Below are 26,561 nucleotides of genomic sequence, written 5' to 3'. Positions count from 1 at the left end.
CTGATATACCTGCAGAAGTTATCTTTCATGTCTGTCACAAGATTAAAATAAAGTATTTCTAATTAAGATATAGAATAAACATAAGGTTATTTGGAATATAAAAAGCACTTAAGGAAAAAAGCTGAGCAAGATAATAACCAATAGTGAAAACCAGTGAAAACACTAAAGCACCAGTCGAAGAGGCCATCTCAAGTCAAAAGAAATGTTTATTGTTATAAATGCAGAAATGCTTGTCCAGCTTAAGTTCCTTTCCAGGACTTTTCCATAGGACCGAGAACATAAGCAAGCTGGTTTGATATCTTAAACTCACACACCCTCTATGGGACATTACATGCTGCTGCTGCAAGAGGATGAGCATGATTACCACGGCAATGTTTGTTTCAAACTACTGTAAGCCTCTTTCTCTTCCTTGCAAAATTGCTTCAGCTCGAGTTTCTCATCAGGTCTTTGCCCATAAAATACAAAGTACAATTTAAATCTACACATATATTCACAGTTGCAAAACAGCACAGAAAAGACAGGCTTTCCTCTTGTTCCTTGCTGCAAATATATGAGTGCTGGTGTCACTCCCCTTCCAATTTCCAAGACCGAGGAAGTCCACAAACAGGACTCAGGCACAGTATTCTGGTTAAGTTGCACTAAAATCTAAGTTAAGCTGCAATAAAAGTTGGGTTTACATTAGTGTAGGTAATAGGAGAGCCCTGTGACTCTCAGATTTAGAGATTTTACAGGAAGGGAATGACATAAAAGAAATTGAATTTTTCCAGCATTATGTTAAAAAAAATACACTTTTTTCTGCCTTTGTTGGCACAGGAATCAACATTTTGCAGCCTGTAGAAAATGCACATAAGAACCAGGTTAGGGAAACACAGCAGAGGTTGCTAGAAATAAGTCAGTTCATCGTGCTTTGTCTTGCTGGCCTGGTAACTGTGGAGGCTCAGCTGCTCATTCTCATGGGGGAGGCTCTTGAACACCCGCAGGTGCATGAACTCCTCATTCCCAACATGGACCTGCAAAGCATGAAACCCAGTGAGATCCAGCAGCCTGCAGCAGGAGGAGTGGCAGAGGCTGGGCTGGTTTGAGGATGGAGCAGCAGAAAGGCAGTAAGAAAAACCATTGGCTTGTTTTAAACCAGGCTAGGAGCCATGACTTTGCAGAAATACCACCTAATCTTCCCATAAAAATGGAGAAAAGAGAATCTTTCTACTTAACAGATAGGGGAGAGGGGCTGGGAGGTGAATGTTTGCAGTTTTTTAATGCACAATTTTTTTCTTATTAAGGCCAAATCATAAGCATTCTCTTCTAGTTAAGAAAGAAAAAATCCCCCACCATTCCAAAGATTATACACATTAATATAAAAAAAACAACCCAGTGTCCTCTACCTTGATGAAGTAGTTTGTTCCAGCAACCACCTGAGTTTTAAACTCCACTGCAGTGAAGACATCAAAGGTTTTCCCTTCTTTTTCTTCTAGCTGAGCTTTTACCTTAAGGAAACAACAGGTTCTTTAAGACTGATTCAAGTATTTAGGACTTAAGGCTTACAGGTCATTGCTGCTGAATTCCCAGACACAGAGTTCCTGCTTTTCCAAGATATTAGAAGATCAAAATGAATCATGTTAAGTTTTGTGAAAGCAGGACCAGGAATCTAGGGAGGTGGCAAAGCTAAAACCGTGGTGGGAGTCAGTCACTACAGGCTGACACCGAGTCTGGACAACACTTGACAGTTCTTTCAGCATGGAATCTATTTTTCAAACTGCAAATCAGTGCTCAGGAAGTCAAAATAACCTGACCAATACCCTAGAGAGAGCCATGAACTCCTGAGATGCAGCTCCTCTCTCCCGCCCTTGGCCCTTTAGAACATTGTGGCAATATGGAAAATTCCTGGTCAGGGAAGCAGAAGGTTTCAGCCTTTGTTTTGCAGGCCAAGATGAGTTAGTCCTGGAGTCCTTGCTTGCAAGTCCTTGCCTGCTCCAGGCTGTACCTCCTGCACTGCATCATTGCTTAGCCCTCCCTTCACTCCCAGGGCAGTAGTATCAGCAATGAGTAGATTCTCCAGCTATATGGTGTACTTCTTCCCAAATTCAAGGGATATAGATATATCTGCTCTCCTGCCTAAATCCCACATGCTTCCTTAGGGAAAAACAAGTGCCAGCTTGCCACTGCTCAGGTGCTGTAGGTGAAGCAGGAAGAGAAACAATTCCTGCAACAGAGTATGTTCTCCCACCTCTCCAACATCTGGAACTCTGGTGCCTTTCCAGTGACCATCCTGTCCCTGGGAGCTGTGTCCATGCTTTTTATCTTCTCTCAGAGGCCATACCTCTACACTTCCTGTTATGAACAGTATGTCACAAGCAAGATAATGATGTTTGGACACTTTTCTATTTGTTTTTTTTTGCCATATGGAAATCCAAGCTGCATTCTAAAGATGCACTGAAGGGCACAGCACCAGAAAGCACCATGATTCAGTCCTATCTCCTCCCCTTCTTCTGAGTCAAAGGATGGAGCAAGTGGTTTCAGTTTTCATCACTAGAGCTACTTCTGTAAATTTTAAGCAGCAGGGCAGACATAAGTATCCTGCTGACCCTATCCTGTCCTGTGCTGCTTTAGCAATCCTAGGCACCGTGTGATGTTAGTTTCTGAGGTCTCTAAATCACCCCAGCTCAGCACATTTTGTATTTCCACCAGCGAGCCAAACACTGGGCCCTTCGTGCAGACAGCTCAGAGTCCTGCAGCTGCAAGCTCATCAGGGTGTTATCACTTGTGGCAGTGAGTCACCACAGCATGTGACAAACCAGCATCCTGAGTCAGTGTGGAGAGGGAGATTCCAGACAGAAGTGCTCTCCCAAAGACGTGGTTCCTGATCTCAGTCTGGATGTGGGAGTCCTGGAGGACAGGAGCCAGCACTGTCTTGGTGGTACCAAAGTTAATGGCATACTGGGCTGCATCAGCAGGAGCCTAGCCAGAAGACAGGCGAGTGATTATTGCCGTTTACTTGGCCCTTGTTAGAAAATGTGGAATACTGTGTCCAGTTTTGGGTCCCCAGTACAAGACAGACACCAATAAACCGTAGTGAGCTCAGTGAAGGGCTGCCAGGAGCACTCCATGAGCACACCAGGATGGCTGGAGGCTGGAGCACTTGTGCTGTGAGAAGAAAATGAGCTTGAGGAAAAGGCTTTGAGGAAAACTTCCCAGTATCTACAAGAAGCCAGGCTCTTCCCAGGGAGATGATGGCAGAAGAATGAGACACAAGGGTCATAAACTGAAACTAGAGGTTCAGACTGGATATAAGGAGAAACATTTCCCCTGATGACTCTCCTGCAGTACAGCAGGAGTGTTCAGAGAAACTGCAGTTTCCATCCTTGGAAGTTTTCAAGACCTGACAGGACAAAGCTCTGAGCAGCCTGAGGATGCTGACCCTGTGCTCAGGCAGGAGGTGCAGTCCCTTCCCACACAAATAACCCATGATTCAGTCACGGCCTGAAGGCTCTGCACTGCCCTGCATGGCCTGTTTGTCATGTACTCCCAGAGCAGTTAACTAAAAAGCAGATGCTTCAGAATCACCCTGAATAAGCTCTGCCACAGTCACCACTGAGAAGCCAAAGCTGAACAGGCCTGGGTGGAAATCCTTACCGTGAGGAGGCTGTTCCTATAGGATTCCTAAGCCAGACACTGCCAAAGGAAGCTGTCCTGCCCTGTGTGACACCACACCTGCTCTGGGTCACAAAACTGAACAACATTCGGCCATCACAAGGATTCCTATGAAACTGTAAAATGAAGGCAAGAACTGGAAAAGCAGGAATAGGAACTATGTTTATGGCAAGCAAACTTGCAGGCTCTAATAAATCTCCACAAAGATCTGACTTTAAGCAAACAAAACTATTTGAAAAGTCTACCTCAATTTAACAAAACTAATGTTTTCTCCAGCAGTGTCCAGATGAGGATATGAGTGCATGGACAAGTTCCAGGTTTGGGTGTTCCCACCTGTATTTCAATAAAGTAATATTAACTACTACCAGTCAAAACAAGCTGGCCAAACTTTGAAGTATTTATGTGACTTAAATGAAAATACAATATATTTGGTTAATTCTGTTCATTTCTGTACCCCACGGGTTTCATTTTCATACTCCCTTATTTTGGGATTTTGTATTTTCACTGCAGTCTGCCACAAAACAGAAAGTCAGGATCATGTGCAATGTTAATTGCATATTTGCATTACCTTTAGCATGGCATGTAGGCGTTTTCAGGTCAAAGCAATACTTGTGACTCCCTTAGCAATTCTCAATCATTTGCTTAGTACTGCAAACTCAGCTTGGTGCTTAGGAGATGCACATCTCTCCCTTTTTTAAAAACACAGAATCATCAGACTTTACAAGCTAAATGCTAATTTCAGTGACTAGTGCAGCCTGGAGAACAAACCCGGGCAATGACAAAGAGTGTCAGAAGCTGGACTGCATCCTTCATCTTTGCTCTCTAGCTTATCACATCCTAGCCAACAAAGGCAAAAAGCAGAAGGAACTTGAGCTTCCATGACAAAAAGATGAACATGTGCTTTTGAAAGATCTTAGTTGCACACTGGCATTTTTAGAGTAAAAGCATGTGCTCCAATAACACGAGCAGTAATCTAAGGTACAGTAAGTAGTATCAGGATTTGGAGCTGGCAGTGGTTGGAGCTGACTTCTGTGTTGGGGAAAAGCAGAAGCAGTGAAGAAGCCTTCTTGCTTATTCCCTATTCCGCCTCCGCAAAAAAAAAAAAACCAAACAAACAAACAAAAAAACCAAACCAAAAAAAAAACCACCACACCAAACCCCGAAGAACCCAAAACCCAACCAAGCAAAAAAACCAAATCAAAAACCTCAAGCCAACCAAAACGCAAACCCCAACGTGTGCACGAGGTTCAGGCCTTGTAGGACGCGCTGGAGCTCGTTCCCCGAGCCAGTGGCCCTGTCGGGGCCGGGCCGGGCCGGGCCGTGCGCGGCTTCCCGGGGGTCGCAGCACATCCCCCGCCCCGCCGGGGCCGGCGCTGGCTCCATCCCAGCTCTCCCCGCGCACACAGCGCTGCCCACTGCACTGCTCCGTGCGTTCCCCATTCCTTCCACCTTCCACACTGCGGGGCGGTGTCTCGGCGCTCGGCCGCGCAGAGCAATGGCCGAGCACACCCTGGCCCCCGGACGAGCCCTGCACGGGCCTTTCCCCCGCCCGCGGGACCCTCCCGGGACGCGCCCCGGCCCCTCACCTGCTCCGCGATCCGCTGCGTCTCGTCGGTGGCGGGCCGGGCCGCCGAGACACCCCCGCACAACATGGTGGCACCGCTCCGGTGCTCCCCGCTCTGCTCCGGGCCGATCCTGCTCCCCGGGCGGTGCCGGGGCGGTGTCGGGGGCGGTGCCGGGCCCGGGGCTAGAGCCCGAGGCGGCGGCGGGCGGGAGCGCTCGGGCCTGGCACCACCCAGCCCGGGGGGGCCTCAGCGCGGCCCAGCGGCACCAGCGCTGCCCACGCTTGGCGGGGATATCGCGGCCCGAGGGCTGATTGAAGACAAAAATAGCGCAAAGCGACACTTGCAGTGAAAGCTGCCGGCAGAATTTATTCTGCGCCCTGGACAGAAGGGCTGCAGCCGCTCCTCAGCGAGCGGCGCCTCCGTGACAGCCCCGCGGGAGGACGGGGCTGCCCTCAGCCTCTGCGTTTTCCCTTTGCGTGTGTCACCTTTTCCAGCAGCGGCATGTTCGCTTTAGCCGTATGGAAAGTTCCATCTCCAGACTCCCTCGTTCGCCTCGTTCATCATTCCCTCTCCCAGGCTGATTGTGCCGCTCCTCAGCCAGCAAGCTGAAGGTGGTGGTGAATTACCCAGCCTCTGAATTCCCTGGGGATATTTCAGTCTAAATGTTCAGGTCTTTACCTAAATTTCCCCACAATTTTAACATCCAGACTCCTTGCAAAACCAGCAACAAACACCTACCTTCCTCCTCCCGCTTTGCAATGCCCCTTGGTAAAATTGGTCAATATAAACCTAAATTTAACAACAGCAGGTGTTGCAAACTGAGCAGAGCTCATGGACTGACAAGGAGGACACGGTGAGAAGCATGCAATATAATGGGGAAAGTTTTCTTTCCTGGTATCATCTATAGATAAATTCTCTGCTGGGGCTTTGCATAGGCAGAGCTCTGCCAGGTTTGTGAGGAGGCTTGGGATGGTTCCCAAGTTTTCCAGTGGAAATCCCATGTGACACACTCTGTTGTTGCTTCACTACTGGATGGTTCAGGAAACCCCACACTGGGGCAGGCTTTTCTGTGGGTTTTTGATTCATGGTGGGTAGGATGAGGCAGCCATTCATGTGAGCATCTTCTGGTAGGAAATGTCAGTGGAGGTTCTCAGGCTCATGCTTTCAATAGAAGAGTGTTTCCTGGTGTGTCTTCATCAGTGTTGTCGTGTGTGACAAACTGACAGGCTTTTGGACAGGTGCCTGATCAAGCCTTCTCTTCTCCTGGACTTGGCAAGATGAGAACATATCCCCCTCTTTGTGCATGGGAAAAAGGGTTTACTTAAAAAGCACCTTCCCAAAGGGATCCTTTCTTACTGAACTTCCCTTGTGTCCAGGTGTGTGTCACACCTATCAGCTGCAGCAGCAGCTCTCACACAGCATTGGAGCTGGAGGCTTAGGGCTCCAACTATGAGAGCAGGGAGGATGGGTGAGACTTCCCCAGCAAATACAACACAGTTGGCTGTGCTAAAAAATGATTGCAGGTCTTGGAGACTCATTGTGTGCCAAGGTATAAGTTCCTCTCAAGTAAATGTAAAGAGTGAAGAACACCCAAGGAATGAAAAGCACCCAAATGTCAATATTATCTACTGTATACATAGCTAGTGAATATTGCTCTCCAAACAAGGCAGCTGATGGTGACTTTCTGTTTCTTACACTGCTTGTGTTTGTACACGGCCTTTGGTTTGTAAATTGCATCACTTTCATTTCACTCATTGAACTCTTACATGTTTCAATGCTGTCAGTTTCACTTCGAGGGCTACTGAGCAGGGTTTGCTCCAATAGGAATGATTCACTAGCACTAAAACTACTCAGCTATTGGAATTTTGGGAAGTGTAGGCCATAACCAAAACGCTCTTTTTAGCCCTTTCTGCCATCTAGTGCTCATCCCTGTTCGTGCAGTTAGACTCGGGAGACCTCAGGGCTCAATTCTGTACCCTAAACTGAGCCCACACGCCACAGCCAGCAGCTTAGGGAAGGGACCGGGGTTTCAGAAGAAGTGAGCAACTCTTACTGAGTCCAGGGGTAGAAGGCATTTTCCAAAATTGAGGTTGGAAGGATTCGTGTTTTCAAACTCACTCTTTTTTCCCCCCCCCAGCCATCTGTGCCATAGTCTTAATCAAATATTGTCATTTGCAAGCCTTACAGTTATAGTTTGATTGGTTCTTATGTGGTGTAATTAAAATTTGAGCGCACTCCAAGGGGGATATAACAGATCAACAAAAGGGTTAAAGTAACTTCTCTGAACAGTCTGCTTCTTGGGGTTCTGGACTTCCACTTTGCTCTCCTAAGTCAAAACGTCTCTTCCTTGTCAACAACAAGTGGAGGTGGCAAAACAAAGTTTTTATGCAGTAATGTCACCTGTAAGTTTTATTTGCCTGCCCTGGCAAAACAACAACCAAGCAAAAACAGTAACAAGAGAATTGTGGTGTTTTCCCCAATGCATTCGAACACAGTCCTTTTGTCTCTGCTTACACTGAACTGCAGGCCCACCTACCTTTCCACAGAGGTCTAGAATACCTTCGTGCTTAATGAGGGAGGGTACTGACATCTTCCTGACAGATGCTTGCTCTTGCATGGGGAATCTGGGAAGAGGGAAATAAATTCTGCAATGTAACCCTAGCCCCTCCCACCAGGCTGTCCAGGGGTGCTTTTTCTCTCACCAGGCTGTGACAAATCTCTCTTCTAATCACTCTCTTCAACTTTTCCAGCATGAATCAAAAAGAACCAGGCATGCCTTGCAAAACCAGGAGCACTTATGTCTGCCTTAGGAAGAGTGGGACAAGACTAATGAAGTTCTGCTATGCTCTCTGCTGAAGTCTTTACTGTTTTTCTTTCATTCTTGTGCTAGGTGCCCTCTCTTCAAAACGGGAAATAACCTAGTAGGTGGCCTGTAGGCACCAAGCTATATCCAGTTCATTCATTTGTCTCTATGTGTGTCCAAGAACCCAGGCCTGAATGTCTTTCTCACCCAGTCATCTACCAGCACACACACTTCAGATATTCACCCGCTCTGGCGATCCTATTACCACAGCTGGGGGCTCCTCCTCCATTCCTAACTCCTCCATTTCTCCTTGTTTCATTTGCTGTGTCAGGCCCACCAGTACCGCCAGGACTGGCGCAATGCTCCGCGTAGGTGTGAGGCAGATTAATATGGCAAAGCACAACACTGACTATGGTGTGAAAGGGTTAGCCATGTATGCCTTGTGGGATAGTATGGCAGCAACACTTGGTTAAGCATACAACTACTAGCGACATAATCAGTCAGGGATACATCTCATTGTGCTCTTGAAACATTCTCCGGGAGGGATTTACAAGCTGTTCTCCCCCTCCACCAAAGCAGGCAGGCTGGAGGTAAAGCTACTGCAGCTGGAGGGAACTGGTAGGAACCTAAGTAGCTTGGTCTAGTGCAATGGAGTCTGTGGAGAGTATTGTCCAATATTTCCTGTTGGGCAGAAAGGAGAGACTGGGACATCACTAAATATAAATAGCAGGGCGCTCTGTCACATTAAATACTTTACATGCTCACACCCTTGGCTGTACACAGCATGCAGGATGTTGGGGGCTTTTTTATTTTCCCCATGACTGTGCTTTCCTGAAGTGAAACCGTGTACCTTGCTTTTGTAGAGCTGAGAGTCCTGATGCACATGGTTACAGATCACATATACTGGATAAAGAGGGAATATTATACATAGTGGGAAAGAGGAATATTATACATAAATGTAAAAGCAGGGTATAGTGGAATTGCCTAGTGCCTCCCATAGTCAGCTGAGTTGCAGTCTGGCAGGAAAAGCTTATGGAGGCAAGGCAGCATGCAGACTTCTGCTTAAGCCCCACCAGAGGGGATCTTCACTTGTCCTTCTGAGATGTCCTGGTTTCAATAAAGCAAATGCAAATTCAATCCAAGGCTCCCCAGACACAGTCCTTCCTCTGGAGGCACATGTGTTACCCTGCCGGCGCTAACGTTAAGGTGTGGTGGGGCTGTGTCACAGCGGTGTGTCTTTGTTGCCTTTCCCATTCAGAAGCAAGAGGTGAGCAAGTTCCTCTTAGGGGCTGGTGTACTTTTCACAATTTTCTTTCGTTAGGAATGTACTGTGTTCTCTGTGACAGAGCCACCTCCAGTGCCTATAAAATTTCGGGAGTTAGCCGATGGCAGGGAAGGCTCCGCCTCAGGGCTTGGTACTTCTTCTTTGTTGTCTCCCACCACCGACTCCTGTGAGCTGGTCTCTGGGCTGGAAGCTGCCTGGAAGCCAGGCTCAGCCCCGAGGGGCTCGTTGATCTGCAGGGGAAGCAGGGCCCGGTGCCGCATCAGGCTGTCGTCGCTGTTCTGGGCCTCCAGCGAGTTCCTGTGCTTGGCGTTCCTGTTGGCCATGGCGTTCTTCTGCGGCTCCTCAAAGCTCAGCGACAGGGTCACTGTGCCACTCCCAAAGCTGACTTTTTGCTTGCAGCCACGCTGCTGCTGGCGCTGCCGCTCTGCGCAGGCTGGTAGAGGAAAAGGGTCCTCGTGGTTGCTCTTGCTGCTGATGGAGGAGGAAGGGGTGGAGCCGGTGGAGCCCCCCAGGCTGTTGGAGCGCTTGCGGGACACGTTGCTCCGTCTCAGCGTGGCCCTGGCAGCCACTTTGAAAGCGTGGGCAGCTGTGCTGCAGCGCACCTCCTCGATTGTGTTGCGGGAGGGCTTGAAGAGGATGATGTAGACTTTGTTGAAGAAGATGCAGGCCAGAAGCCCAAAGCTGGCAGCCAGTATTGCAATCACCTCCACAGCAGACACAAACTTGCCGTACGTGCTGGCGTAAGCCGGGATGAAAGAGATCCACACGATGAAGAATATCAACATGCTGAAGGTGATGAACTTGGCCTCGTTAAAATTCTCAGGCAGCTTTCGAGACTTGAAGGCAAAGAAGAAACAGATGGCTGCCAGTAGGCAGGTGTAGCCAATGAGGAAGCCGAGGGCCATCAGGGAGCCTTCATGGCAGGTGATGAAGATGATCTCATCCTCCAGTTCATGGTTTCTGTAACTGGATGGTGGGGCCGTATAGAGCCAAATCACACAGATGACAATCTGCACAAATGTGCACAAGAAGACCAAGAGGAACTGAAGGTTGAGGCCCCACCACTTTCGGTGGAGACTCGTGGGGATCTTTGCCTCGAAGACGAGCAGGACACGGTTGGTTTTCACCAGGATGCAGGAGATGCAGAGGACAAAGCTGATGCCAAAAGCTGGTTGCCGCAGACGGCAAGTCCAGTTCTGGGGCTCGCCAATGAAGAACAATGAGCTGGAGAAGCAGCATAGCAAGGAAAAGAGGAGGAGGTAGGATAGCTCCCGGTTTGTGGCCTTGACGATGGGTGTGTTGCGAAATTTGGTGAAGACTCCCAGAACAAAAGAAGTCAGGAAGATTCCAAGCACAGCAAAGAGAGTCAGAGCAATCCCAAAGGGCTCAGTCCAGGCCAAAAATTCTATCTGCTTGGGGATGCAGGACGTGTGGTTCTCATTGGACCAGTAATCCTCAGGGCACTTGTCACAGGCACTTGCATCTGAAAAAGAAGTGATAACGAGAGGGAAGGTTTGTCAGAATGAAAGGCTGAAATATGGGATGACATATATGGCAGCTGTGCACCAGCCTTGATCTTAAACACAAGGCGTGTTCCACTCCTGTGTCTGCAGATCCCCCGAGTCATATATTGATGTCTGAGTTTCTTACACTGAAACAACCAACCTCCCATGGGCTACAGAGCAAAGCACAAAGTGTACTTGGTTCCAGCTTAAAAGAAGTCCTGCTCCTGCACTCATGTTTTTGTAATCCATTTCTTGGCAAAACTTTGCAAACTTCGATTGTTATCAGCTCTTACGTAGGCTCTGTTTTTCCCTCTTCCTTGTTCCTTCACTTTTATCTTCTACTTCTGTCTGTCTTCATACCTCTCACACTTTTATCATCATTTGAATATCCTGCCTTTTTCTATTCTAGAGAAAATTAAAAACGTTCTTGCCTCCTTAAATGCTTTTGAGAGCCTATTTCATATTCCATGGAGGCAAGTCTCAGTGTTTAAACTGCTCTTCCCTGAAGGCAGGCAATGCCCTTGATTCCCAGCACATTCTCATTTCATGTTGGAATGCCAGGGGAAGATGTGTGTTAATGATATCACTCTCCCTACACCCGGCAAATGTCCCATTAACACTTGCAAAGGGCAAATTGGTGCCTCCCTCTCCTTCCTCTACATGAAAGAAGTTGTGCCTGCTGAGATGGCATGGTCATGTCAATGGCTGGCATGATCAAAAAGCGAAGACCTGCTGCTTCTGCTCTTCTTCTTTAATTCAAATGGGTTTCATGGTCCAGCAGGGAGGGTCATGACTCCTTTGATGGCAGTAGAAAGGGGCTAAGAGCAGAGAGTTGGAGGTCTCAAATTACCTCTGCTTTTGGGATCCCAGCAGGATGGCAAGGGGATGTGGTGAGTTCACAAACCCCTTTGACAGCAAGCACCCTCTGAGCTTTGCACCTGAGCACAGACAGAGACTCTGACCATAGCTTCCAGAGCAGAGGTGGATGCTAATGGGAAAGTCAGGAATGCCCAGCTAACAAGGACAAATGTTTTCAAGCTCTCTTGGTCTTGAGGTGTGGTTGGAACATCCATGACCTGATATGGTACTGCTTTCCTAAGGACTTTTTGCCTCACCTAAGCTGCTCATTTGAAAACCTGGCACTAGATGCAAAAACTCAGTCAGAAGCTGTCATCACCAGGTCATTTCATTTACATCCATTCAGACAATAATTCTTATTTTTCTTGTGCCTTTTACCTGAAAGCTCACTGCAAACTGCAAGCTGCAGACAAAGCAAAGCTAATTTTGTGTAGCAGGGAATCCAGCTGCCTCTACCAGTGACAGGGACAGCTATTTAGCACTGCATCCTAAAGATACGCTTTCACTGCTGCCCTGTGGTGGCTTAGAGACCATGCTGCCACTGAAGGGAGTAAACCAGGTCTCCCTCCTCCTGCAAGGCTGCTCATTCTTGCCCCCTCTTTTGTGTTGGTAACACTAGAGGGCGTGCAGCTTATCATTCTAGTTGGAAACTCAGCCTCCCTAGAGCTTGTTTTCGGGAACTCCAATGACCTGATCCAACTCGCTCTATGGTTGCACAAGCACCAGTACTGCTCCCAGACAAAGGGTAGGAGGAAACAGCTGGGAAAGGACAGATTGTTTCCTTTGGTAGCATCCCCGTCTCAGCTGGATGAAACTGGTTGTAAAACTGGTCTCTATGCCTATAAAACTGGCAAGCTCAGGAAATAAAGACCATTACTGTCAGCTGAAATTGCAGCAGGAAACTGTAGAGGCAGAAGACAGTCATCACCTCAGCCCCATAAATTTCACCTCCACACCAGAGCTAGCTCCCAAAATTATGTGACAAACACCAGAAGACCCCTATTACACACGACCATAATTGCTTCTATTCAATCTGAAAATGCTGCTTTCAAGCATCCTGTAGTACTATATGGTCATGCTAAAAAATATCATTCCTGTCTGATAGGACACAAATTAGATTCTCCCAAAGAACACTTGTACAGTTTTGCAAGCAGTTTACCGAATTGTTCTTCTCAGTGAAGGTCTGCAGTGTTTGCTGGGACCAGTGCACTGGAGAGGGTGTGAGGAGGTCCCAAGTGCCCTACAGCGTGGGGACGACTGATATCCTGATAGAATTCACTTGCCTTTGTTACCCTGGGAGTGCCCAACACTGAGAGAGCATTAGTGGTGTTGGAAATTCAAAATTTTTCAACCATTTCTAAAACTGAGGTTACCTTTTCCAATCTACTGCTGGACCTGAGTGGCTTGATCCAAGCTACCAACAAAAGAAACAAAAAGCATGTCTGTGGGTGCTTGGTAGGATCCACAGATTCTGATCTTTTGCAGTGCCAGTGATCAACAGAACCTGTAGTTGTTGAGTCCATAAAGGGCAGTATTCCTCTCTGCATGTGAAATATGGGATGTAATGGATTTTATTTCTTTGTAAAGCATGAAATAAAACCCCGGCAACATGAGGAAAAGATGGAGGCAGACGTAACTACAGAATTTAGGATGGGGAATATCTCCCTCCTCCAGGTTTTTGGAGGAAGAAAAGCTACTGTTAGTGTGCAATAGAGTTTGCTTGTGGCTGCCTGAGAGGCTTTCTATATGCAAGTTGTTTTTCAAGTTCTCTGCCTTAATTTTCCAAATGCAGAGCAGAAGGGACAATCAGGCTTAGCAGTAGACAGGACCTGAGGACCACAGCACTCATCTCCTGTAAGCTTTTCAGAAGTCCCTCAGACTTTCTGTGAAGCCTCTTGGCAAGGCAGGCGCCAGCCCAGCACTGCAGGGAAGCGATTTCAGCACGACTGCCGGCGATGCCTGGCGGGCACCGCCCTCGCTCAAGGCCCAGAGCAGCTCTGTGGGTGTTACCTGTCTCGTCGCTGTACTCCCCGTCGGGACAGTCCACGCACTCGAAGCAGCAGGTGGGCTCCCCCTCAATGATGCCCTTCCTCGTGCCTGGCAGGCAGTCCCGGCTGCAGTTGGAAAAAGGCACCTGCAAGAAAAGAGCCCAAGCAGATTAATGGTGCCAGTGCCTTTCTATGGCAAGACCTTGGGCTTCTTCCAAGGGTGTTATTGCTTGGTTGGCGTGCTGGATGAAGAGCCTCAAATGCTTACCTCTTCTCCCTGCCAGAACAGACATTTTGCACAAGAGTCCTTCCCTAACCCACTACAGTGGGATTTCTTTGAAGGAGCACATCAAGGGATGGTAAAGAAGATCAGCAGACCTTTGTAATCTGTGCTGTGTAGGCATTGCAAACCGGAATGTGACCATGATATACATAATCCAAAAACAGTCATTAGATGGTTAAAAGAAAAGACAATCAATCTCTATTGACAGGAATTTGAGTCAGCCTTGGAGATGATGGGCTCTGACTTCTGATCCCCAATCCTGTATATTGCATATTTGTCTGCTAATAATTTATGGAAATTAAAATGGTTTTCTGAAACTCACTTCTTCTTTAGGAACACTGAGCATGTAAAGATGCAAATCAGTAGCGCTATACAGATCCAAGGGTTTCCAGACCTCTGCCGCTGCTATGTCAACTGCTGGTTGTGCATTTATGCTGTGCCTGAGCCCGCGTGAGCATTGTCGTGTCTTGGCACCAAGTGGTTGCATGGGCACACTCACTGCATGCCTGAAGTGCACTGACACAAGGACTTCAGCATGATAAATGGAAGCCTGGGCCTTTGTCACACAGAGTCATGACCTGAGGTTGAGCTCACTTTTCCCCAACTAAATTAAGGAAAGACAGATGACACAGAACATGGCTTTCTCAGCTCAGGAGGGTTAAACCTACACTTTCCTCTGCTAGCACTGTACCATGACCCATACATACTTAAGGGCTGTTCTGTTTGGAAGCCTCCATTCACCTTTTTGGATGTTTGATGCTACTTTACCCAAGTGTTGCCAACCAGGAACCTCCTGTGCTGATGCACTTACACAATGAGTCCTAGGCATGGTTTGGAGGTTGCCTGTATGCAGGCACTGACCTCAGCCCTAGGGGAAGCAAGCCCTCAGTAATGGCAACTCCTATGCAAACATGACCGCTCCGTGGCTCAGGTGAACGTTGGCTCTGTTGCCTTTCACTCTGAAATGTAGCTGCAGCAGAGTTTGGGAATGCTGTTCCTAAGTTGTTCATCAGGATTACATGATTGATTGGATGGACACATACCCAGGGCAGATCCCTGCAGCTCCCCACTTGAAGCACTCTTTGCTGTTAGTGCCTATTGCTATTAACACAGTGTTCCTATTCCTCGGGACAGTCTTTGAGCAGAGAGTGCATCCATCAAGAGGACTTCATCAGTCTAGGTTGTCTTTCCCTAGGCTGCCAACAGTGATTTTGAACAGGGCTGAATCAAAGGCCTGGCTCAAGTCACACACTGCTTCCCCATTATCTACTAAGCTGATTGAGCTTCTAAGGAGGAAAATTAAATTGGTTTGGCATGATTTTATCTTGACAAATACATGTTGGTCTGTTCTTATCAGTTTATTATCATCTAAGTGTTTATAAACTGTTCAATTTTTTTATCAAGTCTTTTAGGTTACTGAAATTCAACTCAATTGTGTGTAATTCCCTTGGCTCTCCTGTAACCGCTTTAAAAACAGGTATTACGATTACTCTCTAATCCTTTGAGACATCATGCATCCTCCACATTTCTCAAAGATGAATTGCTAGTACTTTTGTGATTGCTTTGGCTGAATCCTTAAGTATTCTGTGGGGAGTTTTATCAAGTTCTGCCAAAATGAACCTATCTATCTTACCTACTCCTTAACTCATTCTTTTGCAAATCTGCCCAATGCTTGAAGTTCCTATGTTAAAATTACCTACATTTAAACTTTTGTTGGGGATGACAAGAGGCACAGTGAGTGAAGTATTGACTACTCTTTTTGAACAGGTCCTTCTATCTGAAAGAAATTAGAAGTCTATAAACTGGAAAACAAATGCTGCAGACATAGGGATCGCAAACCCCTCCACTGCGCAAATTTTACATGCCCTGGCATTACACTCAGCAACATCCTGTCACATCTTCAACAGTTTAGGACAGAGAATGAAGTTAAATATTGCACTGCTAGAAATATTTAGACCAAGAGAACACAATTATTCAGTTTAAGTAAAAAATAGTAAATCCTAACTGTTGGAAAAGTAAGTAAGTTTCATTTGCAACAACCAGAAGGAGGGATTAGAATATCATGGTTTTTAAAGTTCCACTTATAGTTTGTGCTTAGAGTCTCCAGCTGGGCTTAGAAAAGCTCTGAGCTCAGTATTTCTGTGGTAGTATGCTCTGTTCCAATTCATGCCTCCTTCAGAGTGCTCTGCACTTGAACCAGAAGTGAAGCTGGAGTAAAGGCAAGGCTGAACTGATGCTGTAGCTGTTTTGGGCAAGTGTAGCTAAGGCAGAAGCATTACCTGATCTGCCAGCCAATGTGAGTAATCACCTGGAAGTGAATTGCCTTGCTCATTAATCAGGTGCTGGTTTAACACATCTAAACATCGTGGCAGGGCCTGGCAGTGACATTTCTGAGTGAATACTCTACTCCCTGTGTCAATTCGCAGACCACAAACCATATGCCCACTCAGTATTCCCTCTGTGAGTCAGAGCTATGGCTGCAGTTCATCTGGCTCTTGTCTGGAGATGTCTGCACCATGTTTCCAGCCTGTGGGTCAGACACAGCCTGGCTCCTAGTGACAATAATTATGCTGAAAAGATTTAACATATGCAGGACAGTGGAGAAGGACTTAGGCCTGACTGAAGTCAATTAATACATCTTGAGATCACTGCTTATGAGACTGCAGAAGCACCCTCAAGGAGAATAAAAAGAAAGGTAGCAGGTGTTGGCATCTTCCACTATTTGAGCACCATGTCCAAGTTAACCCAGGCAGATTGACAGGGGTTGTTCTGTTGGTTTGCAAGGCAAGGGTGTGAGGAAGGCTCTGAGACCGGATGGGTGAAGCCAGCAGAAAGAGTTGCAAATATAACAGAGCAAGAAGAGACACTTCTTGATACAGAGATAATGGGAGTGAAAGAGATGGTTCTTTTCAGCAATGAAACTACTGAGCTCAGGAAAACTTGATTTAGTCAACAAGCAGACTTGGGTAATGAATTTCTCATCCCTGTTGAAACAGTGCTATAAAATTCTACTCTATCTGTTTGGGCAAGGAGAAAAAGACTTCATTTAAAACATTAACACCCAGGGTCATCAAACGTACAGGAGGGGAGGAGATGTTGTCTGTTATTTCAGTGTATAAGAAGGGTATGAAAGACTGTGGTAGAGACTGTGTATACAGTAAGGTGAATGGATCTTTTAATGAGACATGAAGGCATAATATGAGGAGTCTGCAGGGCTAGTTCAAATTTCAGCTTGTGGAAACCTGGAAAACATTGCTGTGAGGATTTAAGCACTTACCTCCTTAGACAGTCCACCCCATAGGATCTTGTTTTCATTGATAAAAAGCCTCTCCCCTTTCTTGGCATAAACGTTGTAGTGCCCAACCTCTTCAAAGACGACTGAGCCATCCTCCGGAGAGAGATGCCAATTGATTATTGAGTAATTTCCTACCAGGTCCCCAAACTCATCAAAATCCACTTGCTCCCCCATATTATTGGTGAAATTTAAGTGTCGCAGATGCTTGAGAACCTAGAGAGAGACAGAGAGACACTATGAATGCCTGTGTGTTATAACCCTACCGCAGCACACATCTGCTATGGGGAGAGAACTAGGAAGAATCTCTTTACTACAGACCTTAACCTCTCCAAATGTTTTACTCACAGCAGTAGGAAGCTTTCTATCACATGAACACACACAGCCTGTACAAACTTTGTAGGACTACCACATGGTATCATGGTCCTCAGAGTGGTTGGCAACCCATCTGTAACACTTACTGATGCTCTCCCATCATCCACTTAGCATTCCTCTTTGGTCCTCTGAGTCACCTCTGCAAGCCCAGAGCTCTTTCTTAGGGCAAGAGAAGTGGCAGCAGCCTCTGATGTGTTTCAGTCACCCATGCATCGCTCCCACCCTGCTCTCGAAACCACTGCATAAATGCTCTCAGTTGGTATCTCTAGTCTCTGAATGATCAATCACTCAGAAACAGGAGTGCTTGAGAAACAACTCGGACTTGACTCTGGATTGAAAAGACCCAAGCCCAATGCACTTCAGTAAGAAAACTCCAATAAATCAAGATCATTTGCCTTACGGCAGACCTGGAGAATTCTTACCACTTTTTTGGCTTCTGTCTCCTGGTTGCATAGTTGAAAGTAATTACATTCTCTGCCTGTTTTCCAGGAGTCCTTCCCTGTAATTTTCACCTCATGCCTTAAAGTGTCATATACAATCACAAAATCATTAAGGCTGAAAAATATCTCCAAGATCATCAAGTCCAACCATTAACCCAGCACTGCTGTATTCACCACTAAACCATGTCCCCAGGTGCCATCTCCACACATTTTTTTAACACTTCCAGGAACGATGATTGTCCCACTTTCCTTGACAGCCTATTCCAATGCCTGATCACCATTTCAGTGAAGAAATTTTTCTTAATATTCAATCTAAGCCTTCTCTGGCACAACTTAAGGCCATTTCCTGTCATCACGTCACTTGTTACCTGTGAGAAAAGACCAACCCCCTTCTTGCCACAACCTCCTTTTAGGGAGTTATAGAGAGTGATAAGGTCCCCCTAAGCCTCCTTTTCATCAGCTAAACAGGCCCCCCTTCCCTCAGCCACTCCTCATCAGACTTGTTTTCCAGACCCTTCACTAACTCTGTTGCCCTTCTCTGGATGTGCTCCAGCACCTCAATGTCCATCTTGTAGTGAAGGGCCCACAACTGGACGCAGCACTCAAGGTGTGGCCTCAGCAGTGCCAAGTACAGGGGACAATCACTGCCCTGGCCCTGCTGGACACACTATTGCTGATACAGGCCCGGTGCCATTGGCCTTTTTGGTCACCTGGGCACAGTTGGCTCGTGTTCAGCTGGCTCTCAATCAGTATGCTGCATGTCCCTAATCCCAGGGACAACTGCAGTTGTAGAGTTCATGATCTAGATAGCCTGACAAGTAGACCTAAGAAACTGCAGCATGAAAGCAAGCCTGTACTGGCAACTGTGATACAATTCATCCACACTGTATTGCTGTTCAAAAGTTACTTACTGGTTTATGCACTTACCAGATTTCTCCCCGTGCTCACCTATGGAAAGATGAGGTGACTGTGAGAGCATCTGGCTGTCAGCTGCCCCTAGACCACTGCAACATAGTTGCTGCTCTGGTTCTACTACCTGTGACAGCTTGTAAGCCCAGTAACCCCCCCACCTGCGAGTGCCCAAACATACAACTCTGGATGGCAAAATGTAATGGAAACCAAACTAAATCAATTTGTCTGGGCAGGCAGAGCCCTCTTCACCCCACAGACAGAACAGACAATATTGTTTTGATGAATCCTTTTTACCTGGAAACACAGGGACAGGGGAACAGAATCACTTCATTAATTCCTGTCAGTTTTGCTAAATTGTCTCATTTTTTGCTGTTTCCTTTTGGGATCCTCCTATCTCAAGCTAAAATCCCCAGAGCCACAGATACCCTCCTCTCACTGCCTATATCACTGCCAGCCTGAGAGAGTCCGGAAAAATCTTTGTAGTACTACACAGGATGTGGCCAACAATACCTTTTCAGCTTGTGTGATGCTGATGGAAGGATATAAAAATATTTCCACAGTATTTAGTCTTTGAATAATGGGTGAGACAGAGAAGGCAGGATTTTTTTCTGTCTTTCTCATCCATGCTGCCCCTCCTCTGCAGACCAGCTCACCTATAAGGTGTGCAGCTGGAATGATCTCACTGAAGAGCCAGGACCTGTCCTTGGAAGATCTCACCCTGTGGTGGACACAGCAAAAGAAGGTGCTCTGTGCTGGCACTTTGCTGTGGAGAGCTGGGACATTGCCTGCTGTGGGTAAGGAAATACCCACACTGCTCCCCTCTCATTCCCCTCATTACCTCAGGGTACCATACCCAGGAAGATGCTACTTGCCCAGCTCCATCAGGGGACAGTGAGAACAGAACAGAAGCAGCTCTGAGGTCAGAACGGGTGACAGGGTCTGCAGATGCACAGTGATGTGTTGTAGTGCCTCACCTCCCTTTGGCCTCATCTGCATGGGGGCTGCAGCCTTGGCCTGGTTGTTACCAGAAACTTTGTCCGTCAGCAGTGCAGGTGCTCAGCAGGGCAGCTCACATTCCTCTGCAGGCTCTGGCACCTACCACAGGGTGACAGCTGCAGCTTTGATGTCCAGATCAGGTTTGTCCTTACACTGAGCCTAACGCTGTGTTTCTCCTCACTCCAACTCAGCATGGCACTCTCTCTGAGCAGTACTGCATCCTTCTGAATGACACCAGGATGTCCTGACTGGGTATCACTGCTGGGTTGACTGTTACCTGTTTAGACAGGAGACCTTGCCCTTGTTTTGACTGCAGTTGCTGCACACACTAGGAGACAATCTTGCAAGAGCAATATTGAGGATTCTTCAGTTCAAGTCCTGCCTCTCCTGGTCAGCTGCAGCAGCAGGAGGCTCACTGGTCTTAGAGTCAACAAGATGAATGGTGAAGAACTTCTGGATTCCCTGAATGCAATTTTTTGTTTGTTTAATTTCATAACATTCACCTCAATTAGTCTGCCTTCCCTCCTGACACTAGGTTGCTTCAAAAGCAGTACGTACTCCTGGCTTTTAGTGGGGTTTTGTAGGATTAGTTTGACAGGATCTTTCCCTTGGTCACACACACTCTACACCTGAGGATTCAGGTTATAAATAATTTCATGTATGACCTGATATGTCTATCTGACTGTTAATTCATATAAAAGCACTGATTTGCAATTAATGTTGTCTTTCCCCAGGCACAGCATAGCAGCTTCAGCTCTGCAGCTGTAGCTAGGGAGCAGAAGAATATGTATCAGTTCATGCAGGAAAGGCATGTGACTTGATTAAAATCCCAAATGGAGAGGCAGCAGGAACAACAGAAGTAACAAAGCCTGTTTTTTTCTTTACAGGAAACACCGAAGTTTTGCTTCAAATCTAAATCCTGAGGGGCAGCTTGTAAAATGAACAACTACCAGAACATGTTCCTTTTTTAGAGAGCAAGAAGATCCCAGGATCGTATCTCTGTATCTCACAAGTTCTGCTCTTTACAGGGTGAAAATGCAGACAAGGAATATATATGCACTAAATGTTGAAAGAGGAAGTTGTAGGCTCTGAATAACTACAGCACTATTTTATAGTCACCAGACTATCAATGATTAGCTAAAAGCTTTTCAGTTAAAAATGTGTCACTATGTTTTGTAACTAAAGATAGAAACATAAATAACCAGGACTCAATCTACAAAGACCTAAAAGACTCTGCTTCAGCCAGGCCAAGAGCATGTGTCAGGGGTACATGTACCATACCCTGGAACCAAGAATTTATGGAAGAAGTGTTGACCTTGTGGCTTGGATATACCATCAGCCGCTGGTGGAGCAGCTGCTCCTGCAGGGAGAGCATTGTGCAAGCTGCTGTCTTCAGATATTTCTTTCTGTAATTTTTCCTTCTTTTCTTTTCTCTCTGTCACAGACTTCAGGTTGAATTGCAATGCCTTTTAATTAAAACACCTCTTATCTGATAGGACTTGCAAGCTGCCCTCTAGTTCACCCTCCCATAATTCCTGGTAAGGCCATTCCCAGCCATGCAGCACCCCATGCTTTATTCAGGCTAGATATTCTGGGACATGTTGTTTCCACTCTTATAGGAGGATCATAAAGCCACAACATAAATACAGTTGTATTAGAGCAGGTGGCAGCTCACCTGCCCAGGACCTGTTTCTGACTGTGGCCAACAGCAAATACCTACACAGGAGCATACAGTGATATGATACTACCCCTGAACACTCTCATATATTTTGCAGCTCCGTGACTTCCTGAGCCAGAGGCTTTGTACCTGATAACCTTTGGGTGTATTTTTCTTCCATGATGTTGCACGTTTGTGTTCTGCACCTGTGCAAACTTTTCACAGCCGCAACCCCCTACAGCACAGAGACCAACATTTTATGAGACAAGCACCTCTTCATCTCTTTTGGAACAGAGCAGCTACTAATCTCTTTTGATGACCTTCATGCTTATATTGGCAAAGAACTGTCATTTGCCAGTCATCTCTTCCATGCCTCTCACGATTCTACAAACCTTTGTCAGATCTCTCTTCAGACACCTCTTTTTCAGGTTGATGAGCCCTATCTGATGTTGCTACGTTTTGTACAGAAGATGTTCCACTAACCCTTCTCTAAACATTCCCAGTCTTCTTCATCATGCACATGATACTGAAGTGAGATGCACCAAAGGGTTGAGAAAGTGGCCCCAGGACACTCTGTTTACCTCTCTGTCCCTTTTCCAGTGTGACTATTCTTAGAAGCGTGTTTGCTTTTTTGGACTACTATTCAGACAGACCTGAGGATCCACCCATAGACTTGATCAACTTCATTTCAGATAAGTCAGGTCTCATAATTTATTTTTATACTCTGCTGAGTATCTTTCAACCAACATACACGTAAGTTCTGAATTTGGTGACCGACTACCAGAGGATGTCTTTAAGAAGCCTGAGCAAACCCTATGAATAGAAGTTCCCTTATCCATACACATCCCAAAGTCTTCCAAGCACTTCAGGAAGTTTGTGAGGTAAGGTTTCTCTTTAGAGAAATCATGGTCACTCTTCCTCTGTTTTTTTACTCTATTTTTTCTTCCTGATTTTTTTTTTTTTTTACCCCAGTTTCTAATAATGGGCTCAATCAGGCTCTGCTAGTTCCTCGGATCTCCCCCACAACCCTTTTAGAAAACTGATGTCACTTCTGTCACATTTCTTGTCCTCAGGGCCTAACACTCTTCACGTCTGAGGAGGTGGACACCACAGCCAGCTGTTCAGCTACTTCTTCTGTGAGCTCTGGCAGATCCCTTGGGTGAATATTGTTCACTTGCCCTGAAGTATCAAGGTTCATTTTGCTCGTGTACCATAGTTTCTTCTATAGTCAGTTCAATTAGACAGATCCTCTAAAGTTCCCCATAAATAAATAAACCTTCTTAAGTTTGTCCATGAGGAGCACACTTTTCTTCTGTCATGGCCTTAGCTTGTCTTTTGCAGTGATAATCTACAGCTCAACAGACAGTCCTACTCCTGAAATGTTTAAAAAAGGATTTATGAGCTTTTGCCCCATTTACAAGCTGTTGCTCATTCGGTTTTTTGATCTGCCTTATTTTATTTTTACATTTAACCTGCCAGAGTTTATGAATGTTCCAATTTTACTCACTGGACATAACTCATTTATTTGAAGGATGCTGTCCTCACTTTTAACAAACACCACCTAGTACCTTTGTTTTGTCTTGCCAGCTTCCTTTCTCCACCTTTTCTTGATCTGCAGTACACACTTACTTTCTGTCACTAGTATTGAGGCTGGTGGCAGGCAAAAACATCCATTTAAAATTTTGAATGCTGTCAGATAGCAGAGAACTGTGTGTGTGTATGCATGCCCAAAGCTGAACTTTGAGCTGTCCTCTGAAGCACATGCCATGGACTAGTTGGACATTTTGATAGCAGCTGGACTAAACAATAGTGGCGTGTCCTAAATACGCCAATTAGTAACAAGATAGGAGACAGATCCCCCAGTTTGGAGGCTGATTGCAACCAAAACCTAGGGCTCAGAGCTAGAAACAAGAAAGCAAAGATCATGTCTGCATGAAAAACACTGGAAGTAGGGAAAGATCTTGGAGATGAAGGAGATGTGTGGAGACAAATTTTGGGGGATGCTCAGTAACCTAGGCCAGTAATGCTCAAGGAAAGGCAACTGAGAGGAGCTGCACAGCATAAATGGACAACTTCCACCTTGGCCAACCTCCATCATATCCCTGCCAGGAAGGGAAGGTAAGACTTGATGATGTAGAGCTGTGGGGAGAGCAAGAGTGTGTGAGATACCAAAAGTTGTTAAAAGCTGCAGTCTTTTTAATTCTTAAATACATGTAAATAAACATCAGTATCTAGGTGTGCTATGAGCTGTCCCATCTGTGCCAGGTCCTTAACTAGTCTCCATATACTGTCAAGGGTTAATATCCTTGGCTTCCTTCTGCAGCTACTTTCTGATGTGTTTCCTCCCTAGGTCAAATGGTCCTGCTATGGAAGAGAACCTGGGCACCTTATAGGTGTCTGTCACCATAAAGGACAAAAAATTTCCCCTCCTAACACACAGTTGCAAGCAATCCTGTCTTAACAATTAATATACATTTTCCCACTTAAGTTTTAATTTCTGTCTACCTATCCCTCTGCAGGCCTGTAAAACTGTTCTGGACTGATAGGTACCAAAAGTTTTTCTGCAGCCAACAATACCGTGTAATGGCTAAGTGCGAATGAAGATGAAAAGCTGGCAACTGTCCTCAAGATGGCAAGTCCTGACTTTCATTTTGAATTGCAGAGAGCCCAATCCCCTTTCTTGTTTTGGATCCCTCATCAAGTACATGGAGAAGCTGCCTTCATAATTCTGTAACAGGCATAAGGACTTGAGAGATCAGTTATTGCATTAGGCCAGGGCTCATGGTGCACAGGGCTTGGGTTTTGCCTGTGGTCAAGTGTCATGAAGAAATAGGCCCAGCTGCTTGTAAAATGCTTTAAGAGAAATGTTATCTGAAGCAATAGTTTTTTGGTGTTTTTTTCTTTCTTCCTTTCACTTTCAACTACCTATGTGTCAATCTTCATTTACAGGCTAGCAAAACTCTAATTTTTAGTTTCTGTATCAAATCCTTAATTCCTGCTGCATCCTGTACTTTGGAATATCTTGTTCTGCCTGGTTTTTTATGTAGGGCCAACTCTTAGGCTCTCTGAAAGGTAGTGCTGTTATCAAAGCATCAAGCAGTCCTGACACACAGGACCCAAGCAGACAGGAAGGTGCTGGCCCTGACCCCTTGTGTCAGTAACACCTGTTTCCAGAAGCCTGAGACAGGGGAAGATGAATTTCACCCTTCTCTCCAAAGCATTCTTCTTGCTAGCAGGAGCTGCACCTTCCTTCCCCTCTACCTCTCCTCCTTCCCTGCTGCCCTTTGTACACCAAGAGGGACAGTAGTGTTGTAGTGCTGATCTTGTTTTTAAAACCAAGCTGCCAGAATATGCCAGCACCATTAATCTCACCTTTTTCCAAAGGCCGTTCAGAAGACAACAGAATTCTTCAGCCAGTGAAGGATGTGATTCATTGACTCACACCACTTGCTATATTCACAGAATCATAGAATATTCTAAGTTGGAAGAGACCCACAAGGATCATCAAGTCCAACTCCTGGCCCTGCACAGGACACACCAGGAGTCACACCCTGTGCCTGAGAGTGTTGTTCAAATGCTTCTTGAACTCTGTCAGGCTTGGTGCTGTGACCATGCCCTGGGGAGCCTGTTACAGTGCCCAGCCACCCTCTGGGTGAAGAATCTTTTCTTAATATCTAATCTAAACCTCCCTTGACACAGTTTCAGCCCATTCTCTTAACTCCTATCTCTGGTGACCAGATTCCACCTAAGCTGCCTGTTTTCTATTGGTTTTCTGCTCTGAAGAAGTGACTGTTAATACTTTTTATCACTATAAGGGTAACTCAGGTGGAGAAGCTGAAAGGGACCCAGGAACAGAGCTATGATTCTCACTGTAAATACCTCACAAAAAACTTGGACGTCTTCCTGTCACACACATCCAGCTTCATGCACAAGGAATGCCTGGTGTGTAGTTGGGATACTGAGCACTTAATGCCAAAATAATGAAAACCAGTCAGCACCTACTGTGCAAGGCCTGGGCTGTACTCCAGGATTGAAACTGTCAGGTTGGAAACAGGGCAGATGAACAAAAGGAGACAGACTCTGGAAGGGCTGGTGTCAAAGAGAGAGGAATTGATAGTCAGCCAGAGATACACTGACAATACTCCAAGGGAAATTTGGCAAGATGGGATGGACATCTCAGCTCTGGTGAAATGCTAGATCTGCACTGATTTGAAAAACAGAGTGAAAGCAAGAGTTCATTCAATACTCAAGAATAGCTGTGTGAAGCCTGAGAATAACTCAAGAACATTCAATGTCGTTATGCTTTGATAAGAACAGAATGACTTCCTTGTAAAATCTAGGAAGGTCATTGGATAACAAAATTAAATGTGTATGACAAAAACAATGTGCCATATGTTAGAAGTAATAATTTAAGCTATTCATAATCTTTATTGAAGAAAATTAACTAACTGCTGAGGACAAAGACCTGTTCATTATTGTAGGCAGGTCAGTAAAAACACTCTGTGCATTATGCAGCAGAAGGAACAAACAAAATATTAGGATATGAAAGTAAGAAGGAAAATGATACTGAAAATCTAGTGCCAGTAGTACAAGTCTCCTCTGGAAAAAAGCTCTTAGTTCTATTCATTTAATCAGAAAAGAAGAATAAAATTAAAGAAAGATCAGAGAAGTTCAGAAGTGGTGATGATAGCTCTTGGACAGTCAGTCTTCCATTTCAAGAGAGATGAAAGCATGGAATTATTTAATTGTTTATGAAACATGTAGTGACTTGTGGGAGAGAGGTGATATATTCTCACAGAAGCAGAGACCCCTGTCTGTGCAAAAGCAACTGACTTTATTCAGGTCTGCAGAGAAGTACAGGATATCAAGCTGACATGACAAGACGTGCTGATTGTCATATTGTAACTGACAATTGGTTCCATTCTGCTTCTGTCAAGGATATGATCCCTGGGCA

General features: G+C 45.8%; 2 protein-coding genes across 2 annotated transcripts in view; both read right to left on the bottom strand.

Moving 5' to 3' along the window:
- Positions 1 to 188: 188 nt before the first annotated feature.
- On the bottom strand, positions 189 to 5,393 carry LOC116439329 (cystatin-B-like). The gene is made up of 3 exons (XM_032098699.1): positions 5,235 to 5,393; positions 1,383 to 1,484; positions 189 to 1,010 (listed from the first exon to the last, which is right to left on the bottom strand). The coding sequence occupies exons 1-3, from the start codon at positions 5,298 to 5,300 to the stop codon at positions 882 to 884; spliced, it is 297 nt and encodes a 98-aa protein (XP_031954590.1). The 5' UTR covers positions 5,301 to 5,393; the 3' UTR covers positions 189 to 881.
- Positions 5,394 to 7,607: 2,214 nt separating this feature from the next.
- The window catches only part of CASR (calcium sensing receptor), a 42,483-nt gene continuing 23,529 nt past the window's right edge, over positions 7,608 to 26,561 (bottom strand). Inside the window, exons 4-6 of the mRNA XM_032098691.1 lie at positions 17,213 to 17,443; positions 13,675 to 13,798; positions 7,608 to 10,784 (exon numbers count right to left, since the gene is read on the bottom strand). Of these exons, the coding sequence (XP_031954582.1) occupies positions 9,334 to 10,784; positions 13,675 to 13,798; positions 17,213 to 17,443 (1,806 nt within the window). The 3' untranslated portion in view covers positions 7,608 to 9,333. The remainder of the gene's footprint in view (positions 10,785 to 13,674; positions 13,799 to 17,212; positions 17,444 to 26,561) is intronic.

The sequence above is a fragment of the Corvus moneduloides genome, chromosome 2 (assembly GCF_009650955.1).
Source record: "Corvus moneduloides isolate bCorMon1 chromosome 2, bCorMon1.pri, whole genome shotgun sequence".
NCBI classification, from domain to species: Eukaryota; Metazoa; Chordata; class Aves; order Passeriformes; family Corvidae; genus Corvus; species Corvus moneduloides.
This window is presented reverse-complemented; position numbering and strand designations above follow the sequence as displayed.

Bases quoted from the DNA above. Each gene is read 5' to 3' on its own strand.
- LOC116439329 (XM_032098699.1), bottom strand. From the start codon at position 5,300: ATGTTGTGCGGGGGTGTCTCGGCGGCCCGGCCCGCCACCGACGAGACG. The intron at 1,485-5,234 runs GTGAGGGGCCGG...TGTTTCCTTAAG, and splicing joins CGCAGCGGATCGCGGAGCAG to GTAAAAGCTCAGCTAGAAGA. The intron at 1,011-1,382 runs GTAGAGGACACT...CATGCTTTGCAG, and splicing joins GAACAAACTACTTCATCAAG to GTCCATGTTGGGAATGAGGA.